We start from the raw sequence: 26,415 nt of genomic DNA, 5'->3' as shown, positions 1-26,415 counted from the left end.
GACAAGGAACAGTTCCCACTACCAAAGGAAATGCGGTACAAGCCACCCGGCATGGAGGCCTGGGGCGAGGCTCAAGCGGGGAGCACTTGCCTAACAGCTCAAAGTCCTGAGTCAAACCCATCACCGAGAAAGCAATTTAAAATCATAAATTAAGGGCTGGGAAGGTGGCTCAGTGGTAGAGTGCTTGCCTAGCATGCCTGAGGCCCTGGGTTCCATTCCTCAGCGCCACAGAACCAGAAAAGGCCAGAAGTGGTGCTATGGCTCAAGGGGTAGAGTGCCAGACTTGAGCAAAAGTAGCTTAGGCCCTGAGTTCAAGCCCAGGACTAGCAAAAATATAAATAAAGAAACTTCAAAACAACCACTTTCTACAACTGAAACCTACAGCTTTTCTCTCTCTTTTCATTGTCAGTTGTAGGGCTTGAACTCTGGGCCTGGGCGCTGTCCCTCAGCTCTTCAGCTCAAGGCTAGTGTGGCGCTCTACCACTTGAGCCACAGCGCCACTTCTGGTTTCTGGTGATTCATTGGAGAGTCTCACGGACTTTCCTGCCCAGACTGACTTTGCACCGCGATCCTCAGATCTCAGCCTCCTGAGCAGCTGGGATGACAGGTCTGAGCCACCGGCTCCTGGCTCTTTTTTTCTCTCTTTGTGCATGTCTTGAGGCTTGAACTCAGGGCCTAAAAGCACTGTTCTTGAGCTGCTTTTGCTCAAGGCTGACTCTGCCACCTGAGCCACAGGTCTACTTACGGCTTCTTGCTGGTTCACTGGAGATACAAGTCTCACAGACTTTCTCACCTGGGCTGGCCTCAAACTGTGATCCTCACATCTCAGTCTCCCAAGTAACTAGGATTACAGGTGTGGGCCAACTGAAGCCCAACTCAGATCCTCATTTTTTTTTTTTTGGTTGGTCCTGGGGCTTGACTCTACTCCTGAATGCTGTCCCTGAGCGTTTGTGTTCAAAGCTACTGCTCTACCATTTGAGCGACAGTTCCACTTCCAGTTTTCTGGTGGTTCCATGGAGACCCGGGCTTTCCTGCCCACGCTGGCTTTGAGCCATGCTCCTCAGATCTCTGCCTCCTGAGCAGCTGGGATTAGTGGGAGGAGCTACCGGCAGCAAAAAGGAGTACTCGTGCTTCAACAAGACGAGGTGTGTGCACACCACAAGCCCGTGTGTGGCCGCTGTCTCCCTCTGTTCCTGCTCTCTTCCCCGGCTGTCCCGTGTTGCCCACCAGGCCCCCCTGCGCCATGACCTACCTTGTAGGATACCTTCACCACGGAGGGGGCCCACTTGTCAAATTCATACGCCCAGTTTGACAGTGTCCTAATGAGACAAGAGAGGCACAGTAAATTTCCCTTTGCGTAGTGACGCCGCACAGTGGACACGGCCATTCGTGTCCAGCAGCAGAGCAGAGCTGAGGGCCAGGAGCGGCAGGAGACGCTCTCGTGGCTGTGCTGGCCTGCTCGCCGTAGTGGTAGGACTGGGTCATGGGCACTGGGAATGGCAGGGGACCACAAACGCTCCTGTGCTCCCCTCAAAATGAAGGTGGCGCCACGGATGCCCGCGGACCAGGGAAGGACAGGACAGACAGTATGCAGGCAAGATTGGAAGGAGGAGGCTGGAACCGCAGGGACAAGGAAAGAGACAGGACGCCAGGCTGGCGTCTGGTGCGGGACAGGCAGTGAAGGCGTAGGGCAGGAAGACCAGGCTCCCCGGCCTGTGAGGAGAGTTCAGTGACAACACGTGCACAGGCCCTGCACAGGACAGGCTGGAAACACGGCTCTGTGGTAGAGTGCCTGCCTGGCAAGTGTGAGGCCTTGAGTTCAAATCCCCATACCTCCATAAAAGAGGCGATCACTCTAAGATCACACGGGAACGCATCTTCATATTTACGGCTGGAGCTGTGGCTCGACGCAGTAAGCTAGTCCTGAGCTATCAGGGACAGCACCCAGCCCCGAGTTCAAGCCCCATGACCAAAAAAGGAATTTAGAAAACCAGTACAAAGGGCTGGGCTCAGGGGGACAAAACTATCCTCAAGAGGCTTCGGCTGGTGCTGGGATGGTGGGCCTCACGGCAGGTGGAGGCGATGCTAGCAGCTTCACCGCCTCCGGCCGATGCAAGGAGGTGCGGAGCCCACAGGAAACAAGTGGACACGGTCCTAGCCACCAACACGGAGGCGGGCTTCCTGGGTGGGGCTGGGAAGGGCACACTTATAGCAGCCAGATATCACCGCTGCCCGTTCTGTGGTCATGACAAGAACGGGAGGGGAGGAGTGGGCAGTGTGGTATTCTTGCCGCCAAGGGGAGGCTCCCGGGGCGGGCGGTCACGGGCTCGCGTGGCAGGGAGGAGGGCCGGGAGGGACAGCACTGGGAGCGTGGGGGACTGAGAGCCTCCCCTGCTTGTCACTAGGTCCCCTCTCCACTGCAGGAACAACATGGCGCCGAAGGTCTGAGAGAGAAACCAAGTCAGGGTGACGCGTGGCAGTGGGTGCAGGAGGTGAGCTGAGGCTGGGCAAGTGGGCAGGCACGGCTGTGCTCAGCCTCACAGGGTGGGGCGGGGGAGGGTGCCCACGGCTTTGGGGGTGCGGTTGGTACTGCACAGGAGGGTCACCCTCCGTAGAGCGCTGCCCAGTGCTCTGTGGTTCCTGGGAAGGGAACCACCCTGGGACAGGCACCTGCTGACACCAGTGGCCAGACACCGGGGCCAGGCTGAGCCCGGGGCCAGGCTGCGTGGAGAAGGCTGCGCATGCGTGATGCGCATGGCTCCACCACCTTGGGGGTGCACAGCTCTGCGTGCGGTGCTGTGTGTGTGTGTGTGTGTGTGCGCACACGCAGCTGCTTGGACTCTCTGCTCCAAGCACCGAGAAGCCATGACACCTCAGAGGTCCAACGGGCACCCAGACTGGCAAAGCTGGCACACAGAGAAAGAGACCAATGGCGGCTGACAGGCTGATGTAGGAAGAAGGTTGAGATGTAGAGGCCTCAAAGGCACAGCCTCCACCACCTGGCCCTGCGTGGCCCGAGTGTCCTGTGCATCTGCGCCGTGTGCTCCCGTGTGTCCTGTGCATCTGTGCCGTGTGTCCTTTGTGCCCCGTGTGTCCTGTGTGTCCTGTGTGCTCCCGTGTGCTCTGGGGTGTCCTGTGTCCTGTGTGTCCCATGTGTCCTATGTATTCTGTGTGCTCCCGTGTGTTCTGTGTGCCCCGTGTGTCCCGTGTGCTCTGGGGTGTCCCGTGTGCTCTGTGAGCTCCCATGTGTCCCGTGTGTCCCGTGTGCTCCCGTGTGTCCCGTGTGCTCCCGTGTGTCCCGTGTGCTCCCGTGTGTCCCGTGTGCTCTGGGGTGTCCCGTGTGCTCTGTGAGCTCCCATGTGTCCCGTGTGCTCCCGTGTGTCCCGTGTGCTCCGGGGTGTCCCGTGTGCTCCCGTGTGTCCCGTGTGCTCCCGTGTCCTGTGTGCTCCCGTGTGTCCTGTGAGCTCCCGTGTGTCCTGTGTGCTCCCGTGTGTCCCGTGTGCTCCCGTGTGTCCCGTGTGCTCCCGTGTGTCCTGTGTGCTCCCGTGTGTCCTGTGTGCTCCCGTGTGTCCTGTGTGCAGGCTGAACTCAGACTTCTGAGCAACCCAGTGACAGTAGAGGACAAGTCCGTGACAAGCCACGTGACAATCCTGTAGGACAGCCTTTGGCTTAAACCAGTGTCTAGCCACGGAAACATCTTGTACCCCCAAGTCCCCCAAACCTGTCTCGTGCTCATCCAGCTCAGCTCTTCTGAGCACAACCCCACTAGCACAAGGACACCCAACAGTGGGGACACACGACGCTCAGGTGGGCAGCTCAGACACGGCTGAGGTTCTTAATTTCTGGAGAGAGGAGAACAGGCTCCTCCAGACACCTGTCTGCTGTGTGTGCAAGCCTTCTCCTTCCGTGGGGAATCCCGGCAGGGCAGACTCTTTGGAGCACCGGCGCACACAGGGAGCAGCGCGCAGTGCCAAGCAAGGGGACAAAACGCGGGTGTCTGGCTCGAGGGGCCTGCGCTCCAGACTGGCTCAGAGACAGGCGTGGGGCCTGAGCTGGGCCGCCGGGAGCCAGCTCTGGGTAGGTGAGCCATTCTGTGGCTGGGGCTACTCTGGAAGAAGGGTGTCCAGTGTGACTGGTGTCCCGGCCTGCTGGAGGGCAGAGACGGCTGGGGCTGAGGTGGGGAGAGACAGCCTGCGGGTCTGTGCTGCGGCTCTGCGCCCCGGCAGAGTAGGTGCTTGCTCTACATGGCCACCAACGGTGCACCCTACTCTTGCAGCAGGAGATTCCTGTCACCTGCAACCCCCAAACTGGCCACTTAGCAAGAGCAAAGGGGACGTTGTGGAAGCCATCCTGCCAAAGTGCCAATGGCAGGACAGGCGCCCGCCACCAGCTGCGGGCAAAGCCTGGACCCGTTCACTCTCAGCGGGACCTCCTTCAAGATGGGGTTCTTGAAGAGCTAGCGGTTTGTAAGGAGGGAAGACCATGCGAAGATGTGGGGGGACAAGAAGGTGGCGGGTGGACTCACGAGAGGGGCACGATGATGAGGAAGGGGCCGTTGATGCGCTTGTGCTCCATGAGGTATGTGATGAGCGCGATCGTCTGGATGGTCTTGCCCAGGCCCATCTCATCCGCCAGGATGCCGTTCAGGTTGTTGTTGTACAGGGACACCAGCCACTCCAAGCCCTTGATCTGCGGGAACAGACAGGTGGCCCTGTCAGCGGGACGCACTGCCAGGCGGCAGCTCTGCCTGAGCCGCGCCCCACCCCCGGGAGCCCAGTGCTTTCCTCCACCCCCCCCACCCCTTTGCTTCACCCCTGCGGGGACTCCCCCCCTCCAAATCACTGCCGTGCCATCGCAGGGCGGCCCTGCCGATGAGGGGTCCTGGGGGATCTCTGTTCTGCAGAGCTGGGGAGGCTTGGTGGCCAGCCAGCCCCGAGTGACACTTGGGGTCCACAGCCCAGCAGGCCTCGGGGAGGCTGCAGTGGTGAACCCAGCACACAGCCAGAGCTCCATTCCCCAGCTCGCTACACACTTGCTCAATGTGGCTCAACGTGGGCAAGGGCCTGGGTTCGTGACCAACACACAGAAAACAATGTTTAAAAACCCAAAACAAAGCCAGGTACCGGTGGCTCACACCTGTCATCCTAGCTACTTGGGGCTGAGATCTGAGGATCATGGTTCAAAGCCAGCTCGGGCAGGAAAGTCCATGCGACTCTTATCTCCAGTAAACCACCAGAAAACTGCAAGTGGTGCTGTGGCTCACATGCTAAGAGTGCTCACCTTGAGCTGAAGAGCTGAGGGACAGTGCCCAGGCCCAGAGTTCAATCCCCACACTGGTGGGGGGAGGGGGGGGGTGGACGTGGACACCCGAGAGCTCCCTCCTGGCAAGCAGGGGACACCAGCACCACTGGCAGACCCAGTCCAGCTGCCTCTGGCAGGCAGAGGAGATGGACGTGGCCTCGGGACTGCTCCGGCTGGGGAGCCTCGAGGGCGGGACGGAGCCTGGCACTGGCACTGGCACTGGCTCCTGACTCGAGCTGCGGCTCCGTCCCAAGTGCTGAGCACGCTCACGTGCGCGCACCCGTGTCTGGGGCCTGGCGCAGCCATTCCTCTGGTTCCCACACCACCAAGACACGGGGACAGCAGGCTGTCCATCTGGCCACACCACAGGACACGGCGCTCCTGGCGCTCTGCCTGGCACAGACCTAGGCACCCAGCACCCAGAGGCTCTGTGCAGTTTCAACCCCTCCCTGTATGTGCTTCCCCCCAGGGTGGAATCCAGGGAAGAGCACGCTCCCCAGAGACCAAGAGAGGACAGTGGACTCGGTTCCCTGGGGCCGCGAGCCACATGGGCACACGGTGACAGTGACACCCGCCTCACCTGGTACTGTTTGAGGACCCCATTAACCATCAGCGCCGACTGCTTGTCGACTCTCTCGGTGACAGCATGAGCCACAGCATAGTAGGACTGCAGGCCGCGGGCGAGGGCCTGGGACACGCCATACTCATCATCGACGTCTTGCTTGGCGTTCCTGGGGGCAAGATGGGCGGGTGCCCAGTGAGCACAGGTGACCCCGCAGCGACCACGTGCTCCGGCGGGACCCGTGGATTCAACTGAGGCCAGCCAGGCGGCCAGGCCCCACCCAGGACAGAGCCTGGTGCCCAGGAGCCTGGAGTTCCTGTCCCATGGAGCCCAGGTGCCTGGAGTTCCTGTCCCACTGAGGGACTGGTCACTCATCTGGTCTCATACAAGACCGTGGCCCACACGGCCACCTGTGCCGTGGCAAGCTCAGAGACTCCAGGGAAAATCAACACCCACCACGTGGCCGCCCAAAAACCCACAGTCACGCTTCGTTCGGTAGTCTGAGGATCTATCTGTCTGCCCCCCCCACCTTTTTTGTCGGTCATGGGGCTTGAACTCTGGGCCTGGGCGCTGTCCCTCAGCTCTTCAGCTCAAGGCGAGCGCTCTACCACTTGAGGTACAGCACCACTTCCGGTTTTCTGGTGGTTCATTGGAGATAGGAGTCTCACGGTCTCTCCTGCCCAGGCTGGCTTTGAACCACAATCCTGAGATCTCAGCCTCCTGAGTAGCTAGGATTACAGGCGTGAGCCACCAGCACCCGGCTTTCTGCCCCCCTTTTAACTGGTGCTGGAACTGGGGCTCAAACTTAGGGCCTTACTTTTTGCTTATGTCTCGTGATCCACCATGTGACCCACACCTCCAGTCCAACATTTTGCTGGTTAATTGAAGATAGTCTCACAAGCCTTTTCTGCCTGGTCTGGTTTCCCAACCACAAACATCCAGGTCACAGCCTCATCAGCTGCTGGGATTACAGCGGTAAGCCACAACACCCAGCTTCGAATAAACAGCTTTTCCTTTATACTGTTATTCAAAAGGCTGGAGGCCAGGCCAGCATCTGCCCCACAAGCACGAGGCCAGGTTCAAACCCCAATATGGCCCCCACCCCAACAATGAGGAATACCAAGTGCATTCCTTATTAAGAGCAGTGGCCAGGATTTGGGAGTTGACTGGATTTTGAAATGTTTGCATGGACTTCACCTGATCAAACTTTCTCAATCTGAACAACAGAAGCAGCAGCAAAACTTTAAGGAGGGGCATTTCGGGCCCGTGGACAGGGGCGCCCCCATCTATGGAGCATGTACTTGCACACACACACACACACACCCTCCCCCCGTCATCTTCCCCTCACACTCCACCATCTCCCAGCAGAGCAGTCACGAGCCAGCGCCTGCGCAGTGACCACACTGGGAAAAGCGCTACTGCAAGTGCGGATGCGAGGCTGGCGGGTGAGCGGAAGACGCTCTCGGTGCAAGGATCCAGGGCCATGTCCAGGAGACAAGGCACGCCACAAGCCCAGATCTACGTGCACGAGCGCCAAGTGGCAATCGCACAATGCGCTCAGTGGAGCGGCCACCGAGATGTGTGAGTGCAGGACGTCGGGCGGCCTCTGCGGCCGGGCGCCTTACTCGATGATGTGCCGAGCGTCCACCTCTGAGACGTCATCGCTGTCCGGGTCGGGGATCTTCTTCTTCTCCTCCACGGGCAGGGTGGGGGGCTGCGCGGGCTGAGGCTGCTCTTCCTCCTCCTCCTACCAAGACAGGACCTGGTGACCTGGGTTCAGCCCATGGAGCGGGGCGCCCCTCTCCCCTTCCTAGGGTGGCTTGGACTCTACACGTCGGGGAAGGCCTCCCTGAGTTGGCTGCGGGGCTTTCTACACCTCGCCACGCCTGCCAAGGCCGGTACCCCAGACTCTGCCTTGGCTCGCACAGCACCCCCAGATTATTATTCTCTCGATGTCCACAGTCTTAGTCACACACAGCGGCCTTCACTGTGCTGCTGGGAAGGGGCGGCCACTCCCACCCACAAGGAGGACAGTAAGTGAGCGCGCTGCCCCCAGGGCCCTCCTCCCTGTGTGTACTGAGCAGACGCGAGCGCTCGTGTGGCACGTGGGTGAAATCAACAAGGAGCATCCTTGCATTTCTGTATAAAGCAAACCACAGCACAGGGGAACCTTCCTCTGCCTCTCATGGACCTGCTACAGAGCTTAAAAGAAGTGACATTAACCTATTGAGTAATTCTGATCGAAAAGCAGAGAGAGGCCCTGGGATCGTGCAAGGTAACTTTCAGGTCATGAGGAATAGCAGGCGGATGGTGGCAGCATGGGGGTGAAGCGGAGGGCGTCCCTGGCAGACGCTCCCTCCTGAAGAGGACCAGACTGGAATTTTAGCAGGGGGAAGTACTGAATTTGAGAGAGGGAAGGGGACTCCCAGCCTGAGAAGGGGACGTTTGAGTTGGGGCAAAATTGCCAAAAGGAACTAGGAACTATTGCAGAGGACCCAGAGCTGAGTGAAGGCACAGCACAGTCTGAAAAGCATTAGCCTTCAAAAAGTGGCTGTGAAGTGGAACGGTGGCTCAAGAGGTAGAGCACCGGTCTTGGGGAAAAAAGCCAAACAAGAACATGAAGGCCTGAGTTCAAAGCCCCAGTGCTGAGTTAAAAAAAAAAGAAAGGCCAGGGCTGGGACAGTGGCTCAGTGGTAGAGCGCTTGCCTTGCATGCATGAGGCCCTGGGTTCAATTCCTCAGCACCACACAAGCCAAAAAAAGCTGGAAGTGGCGCTGTGGTCCAAGTGGTAGAGCGCTCACCTTGAGCTGAAGAGCTGAGGGACAGCGCCCAGGCCCAGAGCTCAGGGCCCATGACGGACCAACAAAACAAACAACAAACAACAAAAAAACAAGCCAGGCACCAGTGGCTCATGCCTATAATCCTAGCAACTCAAGAGGCTGAGATCTGAGGATCGCAGTTCAAAGCCAGGAAAATCAGTGAGACTCTTCTCTCCGATTAATCACCAACAAGTGGAGCTCTGGCTCCAGTGCTAACGTAGTAGCCTGGAGCTAAAACATCTCAGGGACAGCACCCAGGCCCTAAGTTCAAGCCCAGGACTAGCAAAAGACAAAGTGGCTGAATTCCAGGGAGAAAAGCACGTTATTCAGAACCGCGTCCATCCCCCTCTCTCCACTCCATCGCGTGAGGGGGGAGGATGGGCAGCAAAGCCACTGCCTACCGCACAGGTGGAGGGGAGGGGCTCGCTGAGGTGGAACTGCGCATGTGCTCAGAGGAGACAAAGCACTACCCAGGGTGACACAACAGACAGCACACAGGAGGCCTGCACAAGCGCGGCCGTCACTGCCCTGAGGAAAGGGAGCCAGCCCCTCGCCAAAGGATTAGCCCAGGGAAGGCACTCAACACACAAGCAAAGGAAACGCCAGCCAGCCCGCCCGCTAGAGAGAGAGTCAGAATCCAACCTGGCTACAATACACCAGACAGGAAGAGGGAAAATGAAGGAGGAAGGGAAAAGGGAGGAAAGGAGAGAATTCAACAGAACCTGTCTCGGTTCACTGACGTTCTTCAAATCAGCATACAAAGTCTTTGAAGTAGATGTAATTATCATTCATTCCAAAGTTTGGGTCAATATGTACAGAGAATGGAAAGAATTCCTATTTAAGCATAAGCCAAGAAATACAGAATGTCAACACTTCCCATATTTGATGAGAAAGATAACTATCCACTAAAAAGAAAGGTGAACCCACTAAACCCATTAAAAAGAAAATCGAGGCTAGGAGTGTGACCTAGTGGTAGAGCATTTGCCTAGAATGCTAGAAGCCCTGGGTTTGATTCCTCAGTACCACATACACAGAAAAGGCCGGAAGTGGCGCTGTGGCTCGTGGTGCAGTGCTAGCCTTGAGTACAGAGAGGCTCAGAGACAGAGCCCAGGCCCCAAGTTCAAGCCCTAGGACGGGGAAGGGGGAAGGGGGAGGGAAGGTTTTGCAAACGTATTACAAGACATTAAAAGCAGACAAATCTAAAACACAGAAAACAAAATACCCATGTAAAATAAGGGAGAGTAGGAATAAAATTAGTGGCAAAATTCTCCTCTGAAAAGACAGGTTGCCAATTAGTGCCTCATAATATGCGTCCATCCCCCATGGAGCAAAGGCTATCAGCCAGGACCTCCAAGTGCAGCTAGACGACCCCTCCCAAAGCCACAGGCTGACCCGAAAAAACAAAATAATGGCATTCGCAAGGAAATGGATGAAACTAGAACAAAGTATGTTGACCGAAACAAGCCAAGATCAGAGAGACAGACAACGGTACATGGTCTCCCTGATACGTGGATGTTAAATTCAAACCGCAATGAGATAAGACAAAGTAAACAGGACTCAAACAAAGGACCTCTTCTTAATTTGTCATATTATTTTTAGATGTCTCTTTGTTCTCGACCCCACACCTGGTATATACATGTGCACATCTGAGGGAAACTAGGAGGAGGGCACAGAATCAGAGGGAAACAGGTGAAAAAATACAGCAGAGAGGCTCACCAGCTGCCCTGGACATTGACGAAAGTGAACTAAGCAACTCAAGGGCAGCGATGGGAGGGAGGGAAGGGCAGGGAAAGAGGGAGCAGCTCACATTAATCAGAAGGAAGAAATGTACACATCACCGAGGTGGGAGAAATAGTCCTATTGTCAAAGTTCATCGAGTTCACCAGCTTTATAGACCGTGATAATGACAATTTGCCTTGTGAAGATTAGCATGTGCTTGTGGCGTTAGCTAAATATCACTATGCCACAATATTGTGAAATTAAACGTAATCACTTAATCTCAATAAAGAAATTGAAAAAAAAAAAAAAAAAACACCTGCAGGCTGAAGAAACACGTTCCCCAATACAGAGACGGAGAACTTATGTCCAGGGCACAGGCTTAGGTAAACCATGCTAGAGGGGCGGGAGGGGGCGTTCCAAGGTAGAAGATGTGCTTAGCCCAACACAAAAACAAAACCCTAAGTCTTACAGCGGAAAAGACATAGTAGCAGAAACCTTCTCTGGTATTCTCTTATTTCCTCTCTGCTACCACATTAATGATAAGCTTGCCCAGCTAGTGATAAGAGTGCATAAAGCATTCATTATAAAGCATCTTTCACTCCCGTTTCCTGCCTGGCGAAAAAGAAACTATTGTAGTTATTTTCCTATTTTTCCCTATTTGTGTTGGTCTAAGATTGTAAATCTTTGCTGGAACTTCCACCGTGTGAGACTCCTCTTGTTGTGAGATGCCCTGAAATGCTTTTGAAAACTCTCAGGAGCTGCGGGTTTGCAGAGAACGGGAAAGCTGAGGGAAAGCTCGTCCATCACCAATGACAGAATGGTGAGCCAGACAGAGGCTGACTCTTACAAGACAACCGCGCCCCACTTTCGGCCTTGACCTCCCAGGTCTCTTTCTAAACAAGCTGCATGCAACACGGTAACCAGTACTGATGAAGCTGCGAAGAGCGGAAGTCACCCCTGCTAACTGACAGCGAAACAATCACTTAATGGCTTCTGGTGTTGATCATAAGGGGCTGTGGTATGTGTGGGAACTGGACTCATGGACCCTCAGCGTAATAGTTTTGAAGATTTATGTTCTTCAGATGCCTCAAAAGCAAGGAATTACTCATTTTGGGTTCCAGAAAGAAGTGACAGGTATCTGGTGACAATTACCTACCAGGTCCAAAATGACTTTCTTGTTGTAACAAACCCCTCTGACAAACCAGAGACAATGCACAAAGCAGGGAAACCTCCAACTGACGCTGTGCAACCCTTACGTACACTTCTCTCCTGCCCCATTCTTCCTCTATTTGAAACTAAGACTTTTTTTTTTTTTTTTGGTCGTAGGGCTTGAACTCTGGGGTTGGGCGCTGTCCCTCAGCTCTTCAGCTCAGGGTGAGCGCTCTACCGCTTGCGCCACAGCGCCACTTCCGGTTTTCTAGTGGTTTATGGGAGATAGGAGTCTGATGGACTCTCCTGCCTGGGTTGGATTTGAGCCGCAATCCTCAGATCTCAGCCTCCTGAGTAGCTAGGATTACAGGTGTGAGCCACTGGTGCTGGCTTTTTTTTTTTTTTTTAAACTCAGGGCTTGGACCCTGTCCCTGAGCAGTTTTTGCTCAAGGGTAGCACTCTACCATTTTGATTTTGGTTTTCTGGTGATTCATTGGAGATAAGAGTCTCATGGACTTTCCTGCTTAGGACTGGCTTTGAACTATGATCCCCAGATCTCAGCCTCCTGAATAGCTAGGATGACAGGTGTGTCCCGCCAGCGCCCAACTAAACCCAAGACTTCTGTTACTCTCTGCCCTCCTCAACATGTTACTGGAACATTAATAAATATCTATTTGAAATACACTAAAAAATAATTGTAAGACTATGTTGTTGGATATATAACACAAATTAACATAAGTGACAGTAACATCATAAAGAAAAGGATAACGGAGATAAATTAGGTCAAAATTTCAGTATTTTATCGTTGTTGTTGTTGTTGCCGGTCACTGGACTTAAACTCGGGGCCTAGGTGCTGTCCCTGACCATTTCTGTGTGCAAGACTGCCTTCTCTACCACTTCGAGCCACCGCTCCACTTCCAGTTTTCTGGTAGTTAATTGTAGGTAAGAGTCTCAGACTTTCCTGCCTGGGGTTGGCTTTGAACCATGATCCTTAGATTTCAGCCTCCTGAGTAGCTAGGGTGACAGGTGAGCCACCAGCACCTGGCTTGATTTTGTATTTCTCTGTGCAAGTACTAGGGTTTGAACTCTGGGTGGTCTGGCTTTTCCACTCACAGCTGGCACTTGACCACTTGAGCCATACCTCTAGTTCTGAATTTAGTATTAATTGCAAAATTACTGTGCCAAATTTCAGCACTTGGAAGGTAAAATGGAAGGATCTCAAGTTCAAGGCTCATCTGGGAGACATATGAAGGATGCTGTCACATAAAAAGCAAAAAAAAAAAAAAAAGACTGGAGATGTGGCTCAAGTGGCTATGCACCCATCATGACCAAAACAGAGAAGAGCACAAGGCCGTGAATTCAAGCTCCGGTAAAAAAACAAGTCTCCCATTCAAGCTCCAGTAAAAGAAAAGTTTCCCATTGGTAATCTAAGCCTAGAATGGTCAAAAGTAAAATAAAATAGCCTAATCATCAACATCAGCAATGAAAATGATAACTACCAACTCTACAGAAATACAGGGTTGGAAGTGGCGCTGCAGCTCAAGTGGTAGAGCGCTCAGCCTTGAGCTGAAGAGCTGAGGGACAGCGTTCAGGCCCAGAGTTCAAGCCCCACGACCAACAAAAAGCAAAAACAAAACAAAAACCAAAAAAACAGAAATACAGGGTTGCTATAAAAATAAGGAACAAGGGGCTGGGAAGGTGGCTCAGTGGTAGAGCGCTTGCCTTGCATGCATGAGGCCCTGGGTTCCATTCCTCAGCACCACATAAGCAAAAAGAAAAAAGCCGGAAGTGGTGCTGTGGCCCAAGTGGTAGAGCGCTAGCCTTGAGCTGAAGAGCTGAGGGACAGCGCCCAAGCCCACAACCGGACCAAAAAAAAAAATAAAAATAAGGAACAAGGTAGTGGTGACTCACACCTGTAATCTTAGCTATGTGGAAGGCTCAGATTGGGAGACTAATAGTTCAAGGCTTATCAAGGCATGGAAGTCCACAAGAACCCTTCTCAAGTAAGAGCTGGGTGCACCTGTTGTTCTAGATATGATAAAAACCCTAAAATAGGCACACTGTGACCTAGGCATGAGCCCAGGCATTGTCTCAAAAATATCCAGCAAAAAAAAAAAAAAGGTTGGCAGTATGGTTCAGTGGTTAACTGCTTGTCTAGCAAGCGTAAGGCCCAGAGTTCAAGTCCCAGTACTGCCCCCAAAACTTTTCATCTTCATTGTCATGTTACTTAAATGAAATAGCCAATTCCTAGGAAAACAAAAGTGAACAGAAATAATTTAAAAACAAACAATAAATACAACCCATAACAGTTCATTTCAAAATTTAAAAATCTACCTGCCACAGCTGGGAAGGTGGCTTAGTGGTAGAGTGCTTACCTTGCATGCATGAAGCCCTGGGTTCCATTCCTCAGGACCACATACACAGAAAAAGGCAGAAGTGGCACTGTGGTTCAAGTGGTAAAGCACCAGCCTTGAGCACAGAAAGGCTCAAGGACAGCCCAAGCCCTCAGTTCAACCTGCAGGACTGGAAAAAAAAAAATCTACCTGCCATAAAAAACCAGGCTGACAGCGGGCGCCAGTGGCTCTCATCTGAGCTGCTGAGGAGGCTGAAGCTGAGGATCGAGCCTGGGCAGGGAAGGCCATGAGACTCTTACCGAAGAGTGCTGTGGCTCAAGTAGTAAAGGGCTAGCCTAGAGCAAAAAAGTTCAGGGACACAGCCCAGACCCTGACCTCAAACCCCAGGACTGGCAACAAGAGAATTGTTTTCAAAGGCCAGGCTGAAACAAGATCTCTAGCAAATTCTTTTTTTCTTTTTTTGCTTTGTGGTGTCAGCTTGTGTCTTTTGAGCCAGCAGTGCAGGAGCGGGCCATAGGGGGCGTGCTCGGCCGGACACTCCTCCAATGGCCTGACCCGCCCAGAGCCTCCAGGATAAATTTCGTGAGGCTTGTTTCTTTGTTGGAGGGAGATAGTACTGTGGTTTGGGCTCAGAAGATGAGCTTACTAGGCAGGCAACTTGAGGTACATCTCAAGTTGTTTTTGCTCAGAATATTTTTAGGTAACCTCTTTTTTACCTAGACCAGCCTGAACAATGCGGGGTGCCCAGATCAGCTTCACACCACAATCCTCCTACTCTCAGCCTCCACAGCAGCTAAGATCACAGGCATGAACCACTGGGCACAGGATCAAGTATAGGTGTAGATATTTGTATGCAGTCCTGGGGTGTGAACTCAGGACTTGGTGCTGTCTGACAGCTTTTTCCCCACTCAAGGCTAGCGATCTACCACTTGAGCCACACCTCCACTTCTGGCTCCTTGCTGGTTAATTAGAAAGGTCTCCCGGACTTTTCTGCCCAAGCTCGCTTCAAACCACAATTCTAAGATCTTGGCCTCCTCATTATATCTAGGCTACAGGCTTGAACCACCTCTATCAGGCAAAAAAATGTTTTGTCTGTTGGTTTTTAATGATCCTAAATATAAAACTTCTAGAAAGAAATCTAAATAGGAAAATCTATGTGATTTTTGGGTTATGCAAATAAAAAAAATTTTTTTTGGGGGGGTGTGTGGCTCTGGGGCTTGAAGTTTGGGCCTAGGTGTAGTCTCTGAACTTTTGTGCGTAAGGCTGGCACTCTGTCATTTGAGCCACAGCTCCACTTCTGGCTTTTTGTGGATACTTGGAGGTAAGAGTCTCATGGATGTTCCTGTTTGAGCTGGCTTCAAATCTCAATCCTCCAATCTAAGTCTCCTGAGTAGCTAGGATTACAAGCATCCTAAGTAATTCTTCAACAGTAAGAGCACATTTCATTAAAGAAAACAATGTTGAGGGGTTGGAAGAGTGGCTCAGGGCATAGAGTGCCAGCCAAGGAGTAAAAAGCAAGCATTAGATACCAAGTTTCAATCCCGGTCTTGAATCTTGTTGAGGGCAGGAGGCAGCAAATAGGGAAGCATAAAGGAAGGGACGATACTGAATAAGGAGCACTGTACTCATGAACTGACTTACGGAATTCTGACCCTTTTGCAAAACTACTTAGTAACAAAAATAGCAACATAAAGATGAATTTGATTTCCCCAACATTAAACTGATCCTACAGCTCAAAGAAAGGCATCAGAAAAAAAATGTCAAACCAAGTACACTGGGAGAAGTTATTTGCACATTACGCATTGAGTCAAAGATGTGTATCTAGACTAAATACGGGACTTAATGACTTGGCAAGATGATAATCTAATTAAAAATGGGCAAAGATTTGAACAGGTTCGCATATTACATGAATGGTACGTAACCGTGTATGAAGACGCGCCGCACTAGTGGCTGGAGGAGAATGGAAATTAAAAGCACAAAGACAAGAGCACCACACAGCCACTAACACGGCTTCAACCGAAAGGACACACACCACCACGTGCTGGCGAGAGGACATGGAACCTGGGCCTGTGAAATGGCACAGCCACTCTGAAAATGGTTTGGCAGGGTCTTAAAAAGATAAACATACACTTACCACGTGACCCAGCAATTCCACTCCTAGGTATCTACCCAAGAGAAACGAAAACACATGTCCATCCACACAGGTATGCTTGCGTTCGCACAGCACTATTTGCCATAGTCACGAATGGAAAACACTGTCCACCGACTGGCAGACAGTCGGCAACGTGGACTGTCGACAATGAACTCAAGTCGACAATGCACAAGGCATGACGGGCCTGGACAGCATGCCACACGCAGGAAGGCCAAAGCCACAGCCAGCACGTCACAGATGTTCACGGACATCTGTACTCTCTTCTTGGCAGATGGGGCATCCTGGGCTGAAGGAGGGTGCGGCACCTCACTGGCACCAAGCTGGAGCAAGCTTTTCCTTGTGATCCTCAAACAAACCCAAGCTGTGCCCTTGCCTGGCACCAGGTCTGTTATGGACAAAGGTGTGCCTCACTACAACAGCTGGAAAGCCAGTAGGAGCTGAGGGCTGCTCTGCGGGAGCGCCTGCCTGGCATGCACAAGGCCCTAGTTCCATTCCCAGCACCAAAACCATGGGCTGGGAAGGTGGCTCAGTGGTAAAGTGCTTGCCTTGCATGCATATGGCCCTGGGTTCAATTCCTCAGCACCACATAAGCAGAAAGAGCCAGAAGTGGCGCTGTGGCTCAAGCACTAGAGTGCTAGCCTTGAGCCGAAGAGCTGAGGGACAGTGCTCAGGCTGAGTTCAGGCCCCACGACCAACCAAAACAAAACAATAAAATATGATTGGCAAAGAACTCATTTACTTAAAAAATATAGAGAGCTGGGCGCCAGTGCTCACTCCTGTAAATCATAGCTATTCAGTAAGCTGAGAATCATGGTTCAAAGCCAGCCCAGGCAGAAAAGTGTACGAGACTCTCATCTCCAATCAACTATTCAAGAAAAGCCAAAAGTGGTAGCTCGCTAGCCTTGAGCACAAAGAGGCTTAGGGACAGCAGCCAGGCCCTGAGTTCAAGCCCCAGGACCAGCAAAAACAAACAACAAAAAACCAAAAACACAGATAGGGAACAGGTTACCTTCAGGCTCCACTGGGCATTTGGAAAAAGCACGTAACTTTTTAAGTAACCCAAGTCAGTGCAGAGCCTGGATTAAATAGTATGCCAATCTGCCTACTCCAGAGCAAATCCCAGATGCCCTGGGAGGAAATGGTGCTATGTGAGGATGGGGAGAGCGGGAAGCAGAGAGCTGAAGCCGCAGGAGACCCTGGAGCTCGCGTCAGGCTGGGCCACACACACAGTGCACAGAGCGTCACGGTTCATGGACACACACAGCTGGTGGAGATGGACCAATCATAGAGCTCGCTTTCAGATGCGGAGCTCTGATTGGCTAGCGCAACCAAGAAGATGAACTTTGAGTTGCACTTCATCCATAAATGGAAGATGGAAACAGTCATATGTGCAGTGTGGCGAGAGGTCAGCACAGCTCTGAAACACCCACTTTCAGCCAAGCCTGGGGCTCAGCTGCCCCTGCCACACCATGCCCAGCCAGTGCAGGGGGAAGGCCCACAGGGGGCGGGGCAGACGCACACGGGGTGAAGGGCCCATGACTTGAAAGATCCATGTGGGACTCTTACCTCCTCCTCCTCTTCTGAACCACTCTCTTCGCTATCAGACCTTGGAGCCACTTCATACCTGGAACGTAATGGTGGCGCTTCAGTGCAAGGCCTGGGGAGCCCTCAGGCCTGGGGCCAGATGGCAGCCACACCTCGCTCTGCCCCAGGCCAAACCCTGCAGGGCAACCGCTGTCCATCTCTGCATCTGAACTCACCCTGGGTTCATCTCCAGCCAAGCCTCCAGCTGGCCAGCTTTGGGGGCATCGGTGCCCGTGAGGATCTTCCCGCTCTCCACGTGGATCACTTTCACCGGAAGGTCACTCATCTGGCTGGTTTCATCCAGAGGCTGAAAGAGAAGTCACCTGTGAGCTCCTGGACCCCCAGCCCTCATCTCCGCTCCTGTCCATGCCCAGAAAAAGACAAGCACGGCCAGGAGGAGTGGCCTGGGTGACTGTACAGCAGACAACCCATGTGCAGCGCAGCAACAGCACCCTAACGCCCCGGGCAGGTACAGAACTCGTCCTGTGCCTCACAGATGCAGTACTGCAGGGGGCAGGGGTCTCACACCTGTAACCCTAACTACTCTGGACCCTGAGATCTGAGGATCGCAGTCTGAGGCCAGCCTAGGCAGAAAAGCCTGTGAGACTCCACGATTAATGGAGTTGGGGGTGGGGGCGGGAGGGATTTACAGTATGAACACAACATCTACCAGGTAAGTATGAATTTACTATGCTTTTGGAGTGCCCTTACAACATATTGTTGTCGTCCCCAGGTGATTTAAGGTCTCAGGGGAATGGGTATGTCCCATACATGATCTTATTTTAGTTTCCATTGGGAACTTGGAACCATCCCCCAGGGATACGGACAGTGACCTGGACAGTAGATTGATAATGTCGTAAACAAGCTGGGTATGGTGATGCACCCCTGGAATCCCAGCACTCAGGAAGTGGAGGCAGAAAGACCAGCTATAACTAGCCTGGCCTGTAAAGTGATACTTTAGCTCCTGAGTGTATAAACATACACATTGGCATATATGTGTAAGTATATATAACTCAGAGAACTTATTAATGCATAGCCCCTATCTTTAGGACAACTGCGTTTAATTTTCAGGTAAGTAAAGCTCCCCCCAGTTGGACTGCAGACTGATAGATTTCCTCTCCCAAGTGCACTGGTACTGGCTTTCCATGTGTGCTCCCAGGGTTCCCACTCGGGAAAGCAGGACTTGGAGGGACATGTCTTCCTTTCCTCCGCTGTCCTGCCCAGACCTCATCCAAGTCTTTGTGAAAGCGCTAACTGGGAGTTGTGTCTCCTTTTTTTCTGTTTTGTTATTGTTTTGTGCCAGTCCTTGGACTTGAACTAAGTGCCTGGGCACTGTTCTTGAGCTTTTTTTGCTCAAAGCTAGTGCTCTACCACTTGAACCTCACCTCCACCTTCAGCTTTTTGGTGTTTAACTGGAGGTAAGACTTAGGACTTTCCTGCCTGTCCAGCTGGCTTTGAGCCACAATCCTCAGATCTTAGCTTCCTAAGTAGGTAGGATTACAGGCGTAAGCCACCAGCGCCCAACTTGTTTTCATTAACTAGCTGTACAAAGAAGGTTGAATTCAACCTGTTACCTGGTGTGCACCACGCACCTTGCTCGATGCCACTTCTCCCATCATCCTCCCGTCCCGTCTTTTCCAGCCCCACCCATCCCTCATGGTACCCTGGGGTTCCATTTTCACGTATGTATACTGAATACGACTGTATCGCCTGCCCTTCCCCTGCCCTGGAGTGCTTCAGTTCCCTGGTATTTATTCTGTTAACTGTTAGTTAGTTGTTCAGATGAGATCCACCACAGAAATGCTTCCCCATGTCTACCATACTCCAATCAATTTGAATGTATACACAGGCACAAGGCCTTGTGTATATATCCATGTTTATATTTTATAGAGCAAACTTCCACAAATCAGAGAAAACATGTGCACCCTTTGGCTCTCTGAGCTCAACTTACTTCACTTAACATAACTGTTTCCAGGTCCAGCCATTTCCCTGCAAATAACATACTACTCTTCCTGATGGACTGATACAATTTCATCAGTTTTCTTGATCCCTTGGCTGATTATAGGGCATCTGGGCTGTCTCCATAACTTGGCTTTGTGCCCTGACTTATGTCTTGGATGAGAGCCCTAGAAGGGTACGGCGGGATCTCAGGGTAATTCTATGTTCAGTTCTATGTCTGACGAATCTCCATATTGCCTGCATAGTGGTTGCATCAGTTTACACCCCTCGAGCAATGTAAAAGGGTTCCTTTTCCCCCATGTCCCCCAAAAGCATTTGTTGTTGATGGTATTCTTGATGTTGGCCAATCATAGTGGGGTGAGATGATATCTGAAATGTTTTGATTTGCACGTCCAGAGACAATAAACATGTCTTAGTATGTTTATTGGCCATTCTAACTTCTGAGAGGTCTCTATTTGCTCCTGTGCTAATTTACCCATCAGGTTATTCCCTGAGGATTTAGATTTTTTTTGGTTGGTCGTGGGGCTTGAACTCTGGGCTTGGGCGCTGTCCCTGCACTCTTCAGCTCAAGGCGAGCACTCTAGCGAGCACTCTACTGCTTGAGCCACAGCGCCACTTCTGGTTTTCTAGTGGTTTATCGGAGATGAGTCTCCCGGACTTTCCTGCCGGGGCTGGCTTTGAACCGGGATCCTCAGATCTCAGGCTCCTGAGTAGCTAGGATTACAGACGGAAGCCACCGGCGCCTGGCTAAAGATTTTAGATTTTTAAGCTACTTTTATATTCTGGATATTAGGCCCTTGTCAGATGTTTAACTAGAAAAGACCTCCCACTCTGCAGGCTGTTTTTAGCTCAGTCCTATGTCCTTTGTTTTGCAGAAACGTTTTACCTTGATGCAATTCCATTTGTCAATTCTCCTATTTGCTGAGACTCCTGGATTCTACCCAAGAAGTTCCGCCCTGTGCTGGTAAGTTCTAATGTTTCTCCTATTCCCTCTTGTAGAAGTTTCAAGGTTTCAGTTCTTACACTGAGGTCTTCGATCCATATAGGTAAAAGAGATCAACGGGATCTGGCTTCAGTCTTGTGCTTATGGATGTGCCGTCTCCCAAGGCCATTTGTGAACGCTTTTTTCCAACATGTACGTTTGGCAGTAGGTATATGCTTTATTTCTGTGTCTTCCAGTCTGTTCCACCAATCTTCAGGTCTGTTTTTCCAGTAAATAGCTGATTTTGTTACTATGGTTCTGTAGTAAAGTTTAAGTCTGGAATTCTGATATTGCCAACAATGCTTTTTTTTGGCCAGGATTGCTCTAGGCCTTCTATGGTTCCATACGAGTTTTGGATTGTTTTCTCAGTGAGGAATGATAATTGGGATTTGGATGGGTACTGATTTGACGTCTTGGATCACCTTGGGCATGTTAGACCACCTATGGCCATTTTCACAGTAATACTTCTGATAATCCACAAACATCAGTCTTTCCACCTTCTTTTTTTTTGGTCGGTCATGGGGCCTGAACTCTGGGCCTGGACGCTGTCCCTGAACTCTTCGGCTCAAGGTGAGCGCTCTACTACTTGAGCCACAGCACCACTTCCAGTTTTCTAGTGGTTTATTGGAGATAAGAGTCTCCCAGACTTTCCTGCCTGGAGTGGCTTTGAACCGAGATCCTCAGATCTCAGCCTCCTGAGTAGCTAGGATTACAGGCGTGAGCCACCTGCGCCAGGCTTCCACCTTCTTTTTTTCTTTTTTATTGGTCCAGTCGTGGGGCCTGAACTCTGGGCCTGGGCGCTGTCCCTCAGCTCTTCAGCTCAAGGCTAGCGCTCTACCACTTGAGCCACAGCGCCACTTCCGGCTTTTTTTACTTTTTGCTTATGTGGTGCTGAGGAATCGAACCCAGGGCCTCGAGCATGCAAGGCAAGCGCTCTACCACTGAGCCACCTTCCCAGCCCACTTCCACCTTCTTAATTCCAGTCTTTTTTCATTCGGTGCTGGGGATGGAACCCAGAGCCTCATGCATGCTAAGGACAAGCTGTGTGCCCAGCCCACGGGCTATTTTAAAAATAAAACAGCTTTCTTGTAGCCCCACAGTCTACCTTTAGGGTCACAGCGACCTTTGCCCTTGGGAGTAAATAGCAAAGGGCGGAAGGTGCTGCCATCCAAACCTCTCCCCATCCCTAATTCCCACCCAACTGCTCGAGAATTCTGGGGTGTCCCAACTTCTCCCCACTCCCCCCAGCTGACTGCAAGGCAGAGAACAGGAGACAGGAGAGCACCAGCGTAGGACGCACCAGCGTAGGATCACGTCTCCCAGTCCTCACAGGGTCACGCACTCCAAAAATTATCACACAGGCTGCTGCTGGGCACAGCTCCACAGAAGAGCAGAGCCAGGAGGCCCCAGGTTCCAAGCCCCAGCAGACCGCATACTTGCACTACCAGAAGAGCTCAGCCATGGCCAGCAGGAGGTAGAAGGGAGCTTCACCACCCAGGGCTGGCGGCTCTACCCATCTGAGGAACCGCCCGGGCTGCAGGGTTTAGGAAAGGCAGCCCGAGCGAGGAGCTTGCCCTTGACAACTGGGAGCGGCGCGCACACAGTGGAGGGAAACAAGTGAAGCCTTCACTTCCTCCATACCGTACAAGCAGAAAAGCCGCAAGTGGCGCTGTGGCTCAAATGGTAGAGTGCTAGCCTTGAACAAAAGCAGCTCAGGGATAGTGCCTAGGCCCTGAGTTCAAGCCCCAGGACTGGCCAAAAAAAAAGCAAAATGGGTTGAAGTGCTGCTTAGCAAACAGTGGGCCCTAAATTCAATCCCCAGCACCCCCACAAACACCAGTATGAAGGCCAAAATGAACCATAAAAATGAAGATGAGGTTAAGATTATAATGCATTAAACTAAAGTAGGGATCTGTAAGCCTGTCCCTGAAGCAGGGACTGTGCTCGGGAAACGGTGACAGGCGCTGCTACATGCAAAGCATAGTGGCGGCATCCGGAGGGTGGAAGCTCCCCGGCACAGACTCACCAGCATGAGATCTAAGGATAGGAGATGCTCTTCATAAGGTTCTCACTGATTTAAAAAATGGAAACCTGCTCTGCCTCAGCTGGCGGAGGCAGGCGCCATGGGATGGAACCCAGGCTAGATATTTGAAATGTTTTGAAATCCTGCCTCAAAATGATCAAAGGAGAGAACACTGCCGAGGAGCTGCCTTCCCAGACATCGAGGGACCAAGGTCATCACCACCGATGACGCCACAGACCCACGACACACTGCCAGCGTGGCGGGCAGGGACCTGGGCTCCAGGGTTATTTCCGGGGGCATCTTGCCCAAACAGGCTAGTTACATGACATCACTAGCAAACAGGAGGCAGCTGCACACAGAAGGCTCCACCATGAAACGTGGGCCTGGCTTGTCAGCGACGTCACTGCCCAGGAGCAGACCACACACAGGGCCTCTGCTGGAGCCACGAGGGCTGACAGGGCAACGCACTGGAGGGACACTGGAGGAAGTCTTTTTCTGTTTGGAGGTGGGGTCTCTCTATGCTGCCCACACCAGCCTGGAGCTCCTAGACTCCCGTGATCCTCCTGCTCCCTTCCCAAGCAGCTGGGCTTCAGCGCTGCAGCTGCACACACCTGAGGACTGAACCAGGGCCTCGAGCGCTCCACCATCTGTGGGAATCTGAACCCAGAGCTACCAGTGCCAACACAGTGTCCATGCCCCCGTCTGGGCTGCTGGGTCTGCGGAGGTGCGCGCTGACGTGAGGCGGTGCGGAGCGTCCGTCACGTGCACATCTTACCCGCAAATGGCTTAGAAAAAGAAATCAATAGATGAAAATGAACCACCCACAAACTCTTCTGGGAGAGAGCAATGGGGATGGAAGCCAGGCCCTTGCAAATGCCCATCCAGGGCTCCAGCTTGAAGCTACACCCCAGTCCCCTCTTCCAAACGGGGAGTGGGGGAGACGCATTCACGTCTGCTCTAAGTCTCCGCTGTCAGCTGGACAGGGCCTTGGGACTTAGGAAGAAGCTGGGGCTAGGGCGTAGTGCTGTGGGAGAGCACGGGCCCATTTCCTGATGGACTGAGGCAGAGCGCTGCGGGCAGGCCAGCCGGCATGCCCAAAGAAAACCCCACATCCTCACCTCGCCATCCGGGCCGATTGCCGGTGTCTGTCCTTCAGCATTTTCTGCCTTCTGGAAGTGGAAAGAGACAGGATCACAGCCTGACCCCCAAGGTCAAGGCCACCGGGGCAGACAGCAACCACAACCCGTGGAGATGCCCGGCGCACCTTCTTTTTCTTTTTCTTCTTTTTCTCCTTGGCGACCTGGGCGGCCTTGTGCTGCCGCACCAGCTCGGTGAGGTTGGCCACGTACTCGTCCGTCTGCTGCAGGAGGTAGGCCAGGCGCTTGTCCTTCTTCTGGTCGATGAGTTTGCGGTAGCCCTCCTCATCCTCCGCCTAAGAAGGGAGGGTGGGAGCTGGTTTGCAAGACAGACATGCCTGTGGATACCCAGAAACCCCCCCCCCACACACACACAGAGCCCAGCTGCAGCAGGGCCGCCCCTCCAGGACGGTGTCCACACCTGACAGAGCTGGACCCTGGGCAACGGGGGTCACGAGCCACGGAGTACAAGCCACGCACCAAGGCTGTGTGCGAGTCCGCAAATCCCTATACCCCACATCCCATTCTTCTCTCTGTGTGGGCCCAGTCTTAGCGCTGCTACAAAGCCAAATCCCCCCCCAAAGTAAGACCAATCACCTAGCAGCCAAAACCCTGAGGCGCCTTTTCACCAGCAAAACCTCCAAGTGGCCTGGCCCGCGGCCACATGAGCCCGCCCTGCGCTGAGCACGACAGCCCGACCCCAGACACCCCAGCAAGGAGCCGTGTCTACCATGAGCCTCCGCATCCTCTCCTTCTCGATCCGCTCGTTTTCTTTCTTCTGCTCCCGCTCGGTGTTGGCATGGTAGGTGGCCACCGCCTTGGTGAGTTTCTGGATTTTGCCTGTGACGGATCTGTGGTACTCCTTGAAGTCCTTGGCGTGCTGGAGAATGCTGTTGAGGTATTCCTACGGGGACACGCACAAAGAGCGCACTGAGGAGGAAGTAGACAACCGTGCAACCCGCCGGGCCGGTGAGCGCATGCTCAGTGCTGACCCGTGCAGAGACCTTGGATCCCACCCCCACCCCCACCCCCACCCCAGAGCTGCAACAACCACCAAGACAAGACAGCACGGTCCACAGCACCAATGCACAGGCTTTGCGGGTTCCGCTTCCGGCCTGCAGCGACAAACTCAGCGAGGGCCCAGGTGCAGTGGGAGTGCCTGGCATGTAACCAACCACATCACTCCACTGCTTGGAATTTCCTTCAAGGGACGATCAGGCCCAAGACTGCCTACCCAACATAACGGTTAATTTTGGAAAGCTCCAAGTATGTGAGAAGTATGCTCCACCTCCCCAAACGGACACGGGCCTGTAGTCCCACACACTCGGGAAGCTGAGATCTAAGGATCATTTTTCAAAGCCATGGAGGACAATTCCGAGACTCTTTTCAATTAACCAGCAATAAAGCTGGAAGTAGCCAGATGCTGGCAGCTCTGGAATTCTGTGTAATCCTCCTGATATCGAGGTTCGTAATTTGAAGCCAGCCCAGACAGGAAATGGTGCCGTAGCTGAAGTGGTAGAGTGCTAGCCTTGAGCAAAAGAAGCTCAGGGACAGTGCCAGGCCCTGAGTTCAAACCTCAGGACTGGCAAGGGAGGGCAGGAGAGGAGGAAAAGAAGAGGAAGGGGAGTAGGAGGAAGAGGAGGGGGGGAAGGAGGGGGGAGAGGAGGAGGAAGAGGAGAAAGAGGAGGAGGAGGAAGAAGAGGAGGAGGAGGAAGAGGAGGAAGAGGAGGAAGAGGAGGAGGAGGAGGAGGAGGAGAAGGAAGAGGTGGAGGAGGAGGAGGAAGAGGAGGAGGAAGAGGAGGAGGAGGAGGAGGAGGAGGAGGAGGAGAGCTCCATCCCCAAATCCTACTTAGTTGGAGACTATGGTTTCCCAGACTGACCTTGTTAGGTTGGTCACTCTGCCCCTAGCCCTCCATGGCTCCTTGCTCGCTGAGAGAGAAGCCCAAGTCCCCCTCACAGCCCACAATCTGCTGCCACCTCCTCCATCCTTGGCTGCCACTCACTGCGATAGCTGCAGCACGCCTCTGCTTCTCAGGGAAAGTACAGCCACACTGCAGCCCCAGGGTCTTTGCACCTTCCGCTCTGCAGAATGCTCTCAGCCACGTGTTCCCTCCCACAGGCCTCCACCTTGGTGTCCGGAACAACAACTCCTCGCCCTGTTCCTACTTCACTTTCTCCCCCATGACCTTTCAGGTGACAGGAGGTGTGATCCTCTCCTGCCTTGCCCCTACTACTCAGCTTTGCCCTTTGTTCCTGGGTGCCCAGGCCCAAACAGGGCCCGTGGTAGTCAGGAGCCAGAACACCGGGTCGCACCTGGTGTTTCTGGCGGCGCTTGCGCTCCTGCTCGATCTTCTGCTGCTTCTCCAGCTTCTCGGTGATGCGGGCCTCGCGCAGGGACTGGCGCTTGCTGCGCTTGTAGGCCTTGGCGTTGAGAGCCGTCTCCAGCGCCGTGTCCCTCCGCATGCACACCACCACCTCCTGGCGCAGCTGCAGGGAGAGGGGATGCTGGTGTTGCACACGACGGCTCTGCACACCCAGCATGCACGAGGGAGCGCCAGCGACCACTCCCATCCTGGGCCTTTACAACCCCCCCGTCCTGGCGGGGATGCAGGGGGCACCTCACCGGGCAGAGCTCCCTCCCTTTGCACCCCCCTCCCCCGCAGGCTTCCTGCTTC

The 26,415-nt window shown here is 53.2% G+C and overlaps 1 protein-coding gene across 5 annotated transcripts in view; it reads right to left on the bottom strand.

Annotated features, from left to right (window-relative positions):
* The window catches only part of Smarca4 (SWI/SNF related, matrix associated, actin dependent regulator of chromatin, subfamily a, member 4), a 73,335-nt gene that overhangs the window by 25,805 nt on the left and 21,115 nt on the right, over window positions 1–26,415 (bottom strand). For all 5 annotated transcript variants that reach the window (XM_042693575.1, XM_042693577.1, XM_042693578.1 and 2 more), the window contains exons 8-17: window positions 26,054–26,227; window positions 24,471–24,644; window positions 23,869–24,036; window positions 23,723–23,773; window positions 17,817–17,947; window positions 17,623–17,680; window positions 7,489–7,610; window positions 5,882–6,032; window positions 4,526–4,689; window positions 1,253–1,319 (exon numbers count right to left, since the gene is read on the bottom strand). In XM_042693575.1, the coding sequence (XP_042549509.1) occupies window positions 1,253–1,319; window positions 4,526–4,689; window positions 5,882–6,032; window positions 7,489–7,610; window positions 17,623–17,680; window positions 17,817–17,947; window positions 23,723–23,773; window positions 23,869–24,036; window positions 24,471–24,644; window positions 26,054–26,227 (1,260 nt within the window). The remainder of the gene's footprint in view (window positions 1–1,252; window positions 1,320–4,525; window positions 4,690–5,881; window positions 6,033–7,488; window positions 7,611–17,622; window positions 17,681–17,816; window positions 17,948–23,722; window positions 23,774–23,868; window positions 24,037–24,470; window positions 24,645–26,053; window positions 26,228–26,415) is intronic.

The sequence above is a fragment of the Dipodomys spectabilis genome, unplaced genomic scaffold (genome assembly GCF_019054845.1).
Source record: "Dipodomys spectabilis isolate Male_0828 unplaced genomic scaffold, ASM1905484v1 ptg000173l, whole genome shotgun sequence".
Taxonomy (NCBI): domain Eukaryota; kingdom Metazoa; phylum Chordata; class Mammalia; order Rodentia; family Heteromyidae; genus Dipodomys; species Dipodomys spectabilis.
Note: the sequence above shows the minus strand (reverse complement) of the source record. Positions and strands in the feature narration are given on the sequence as shown.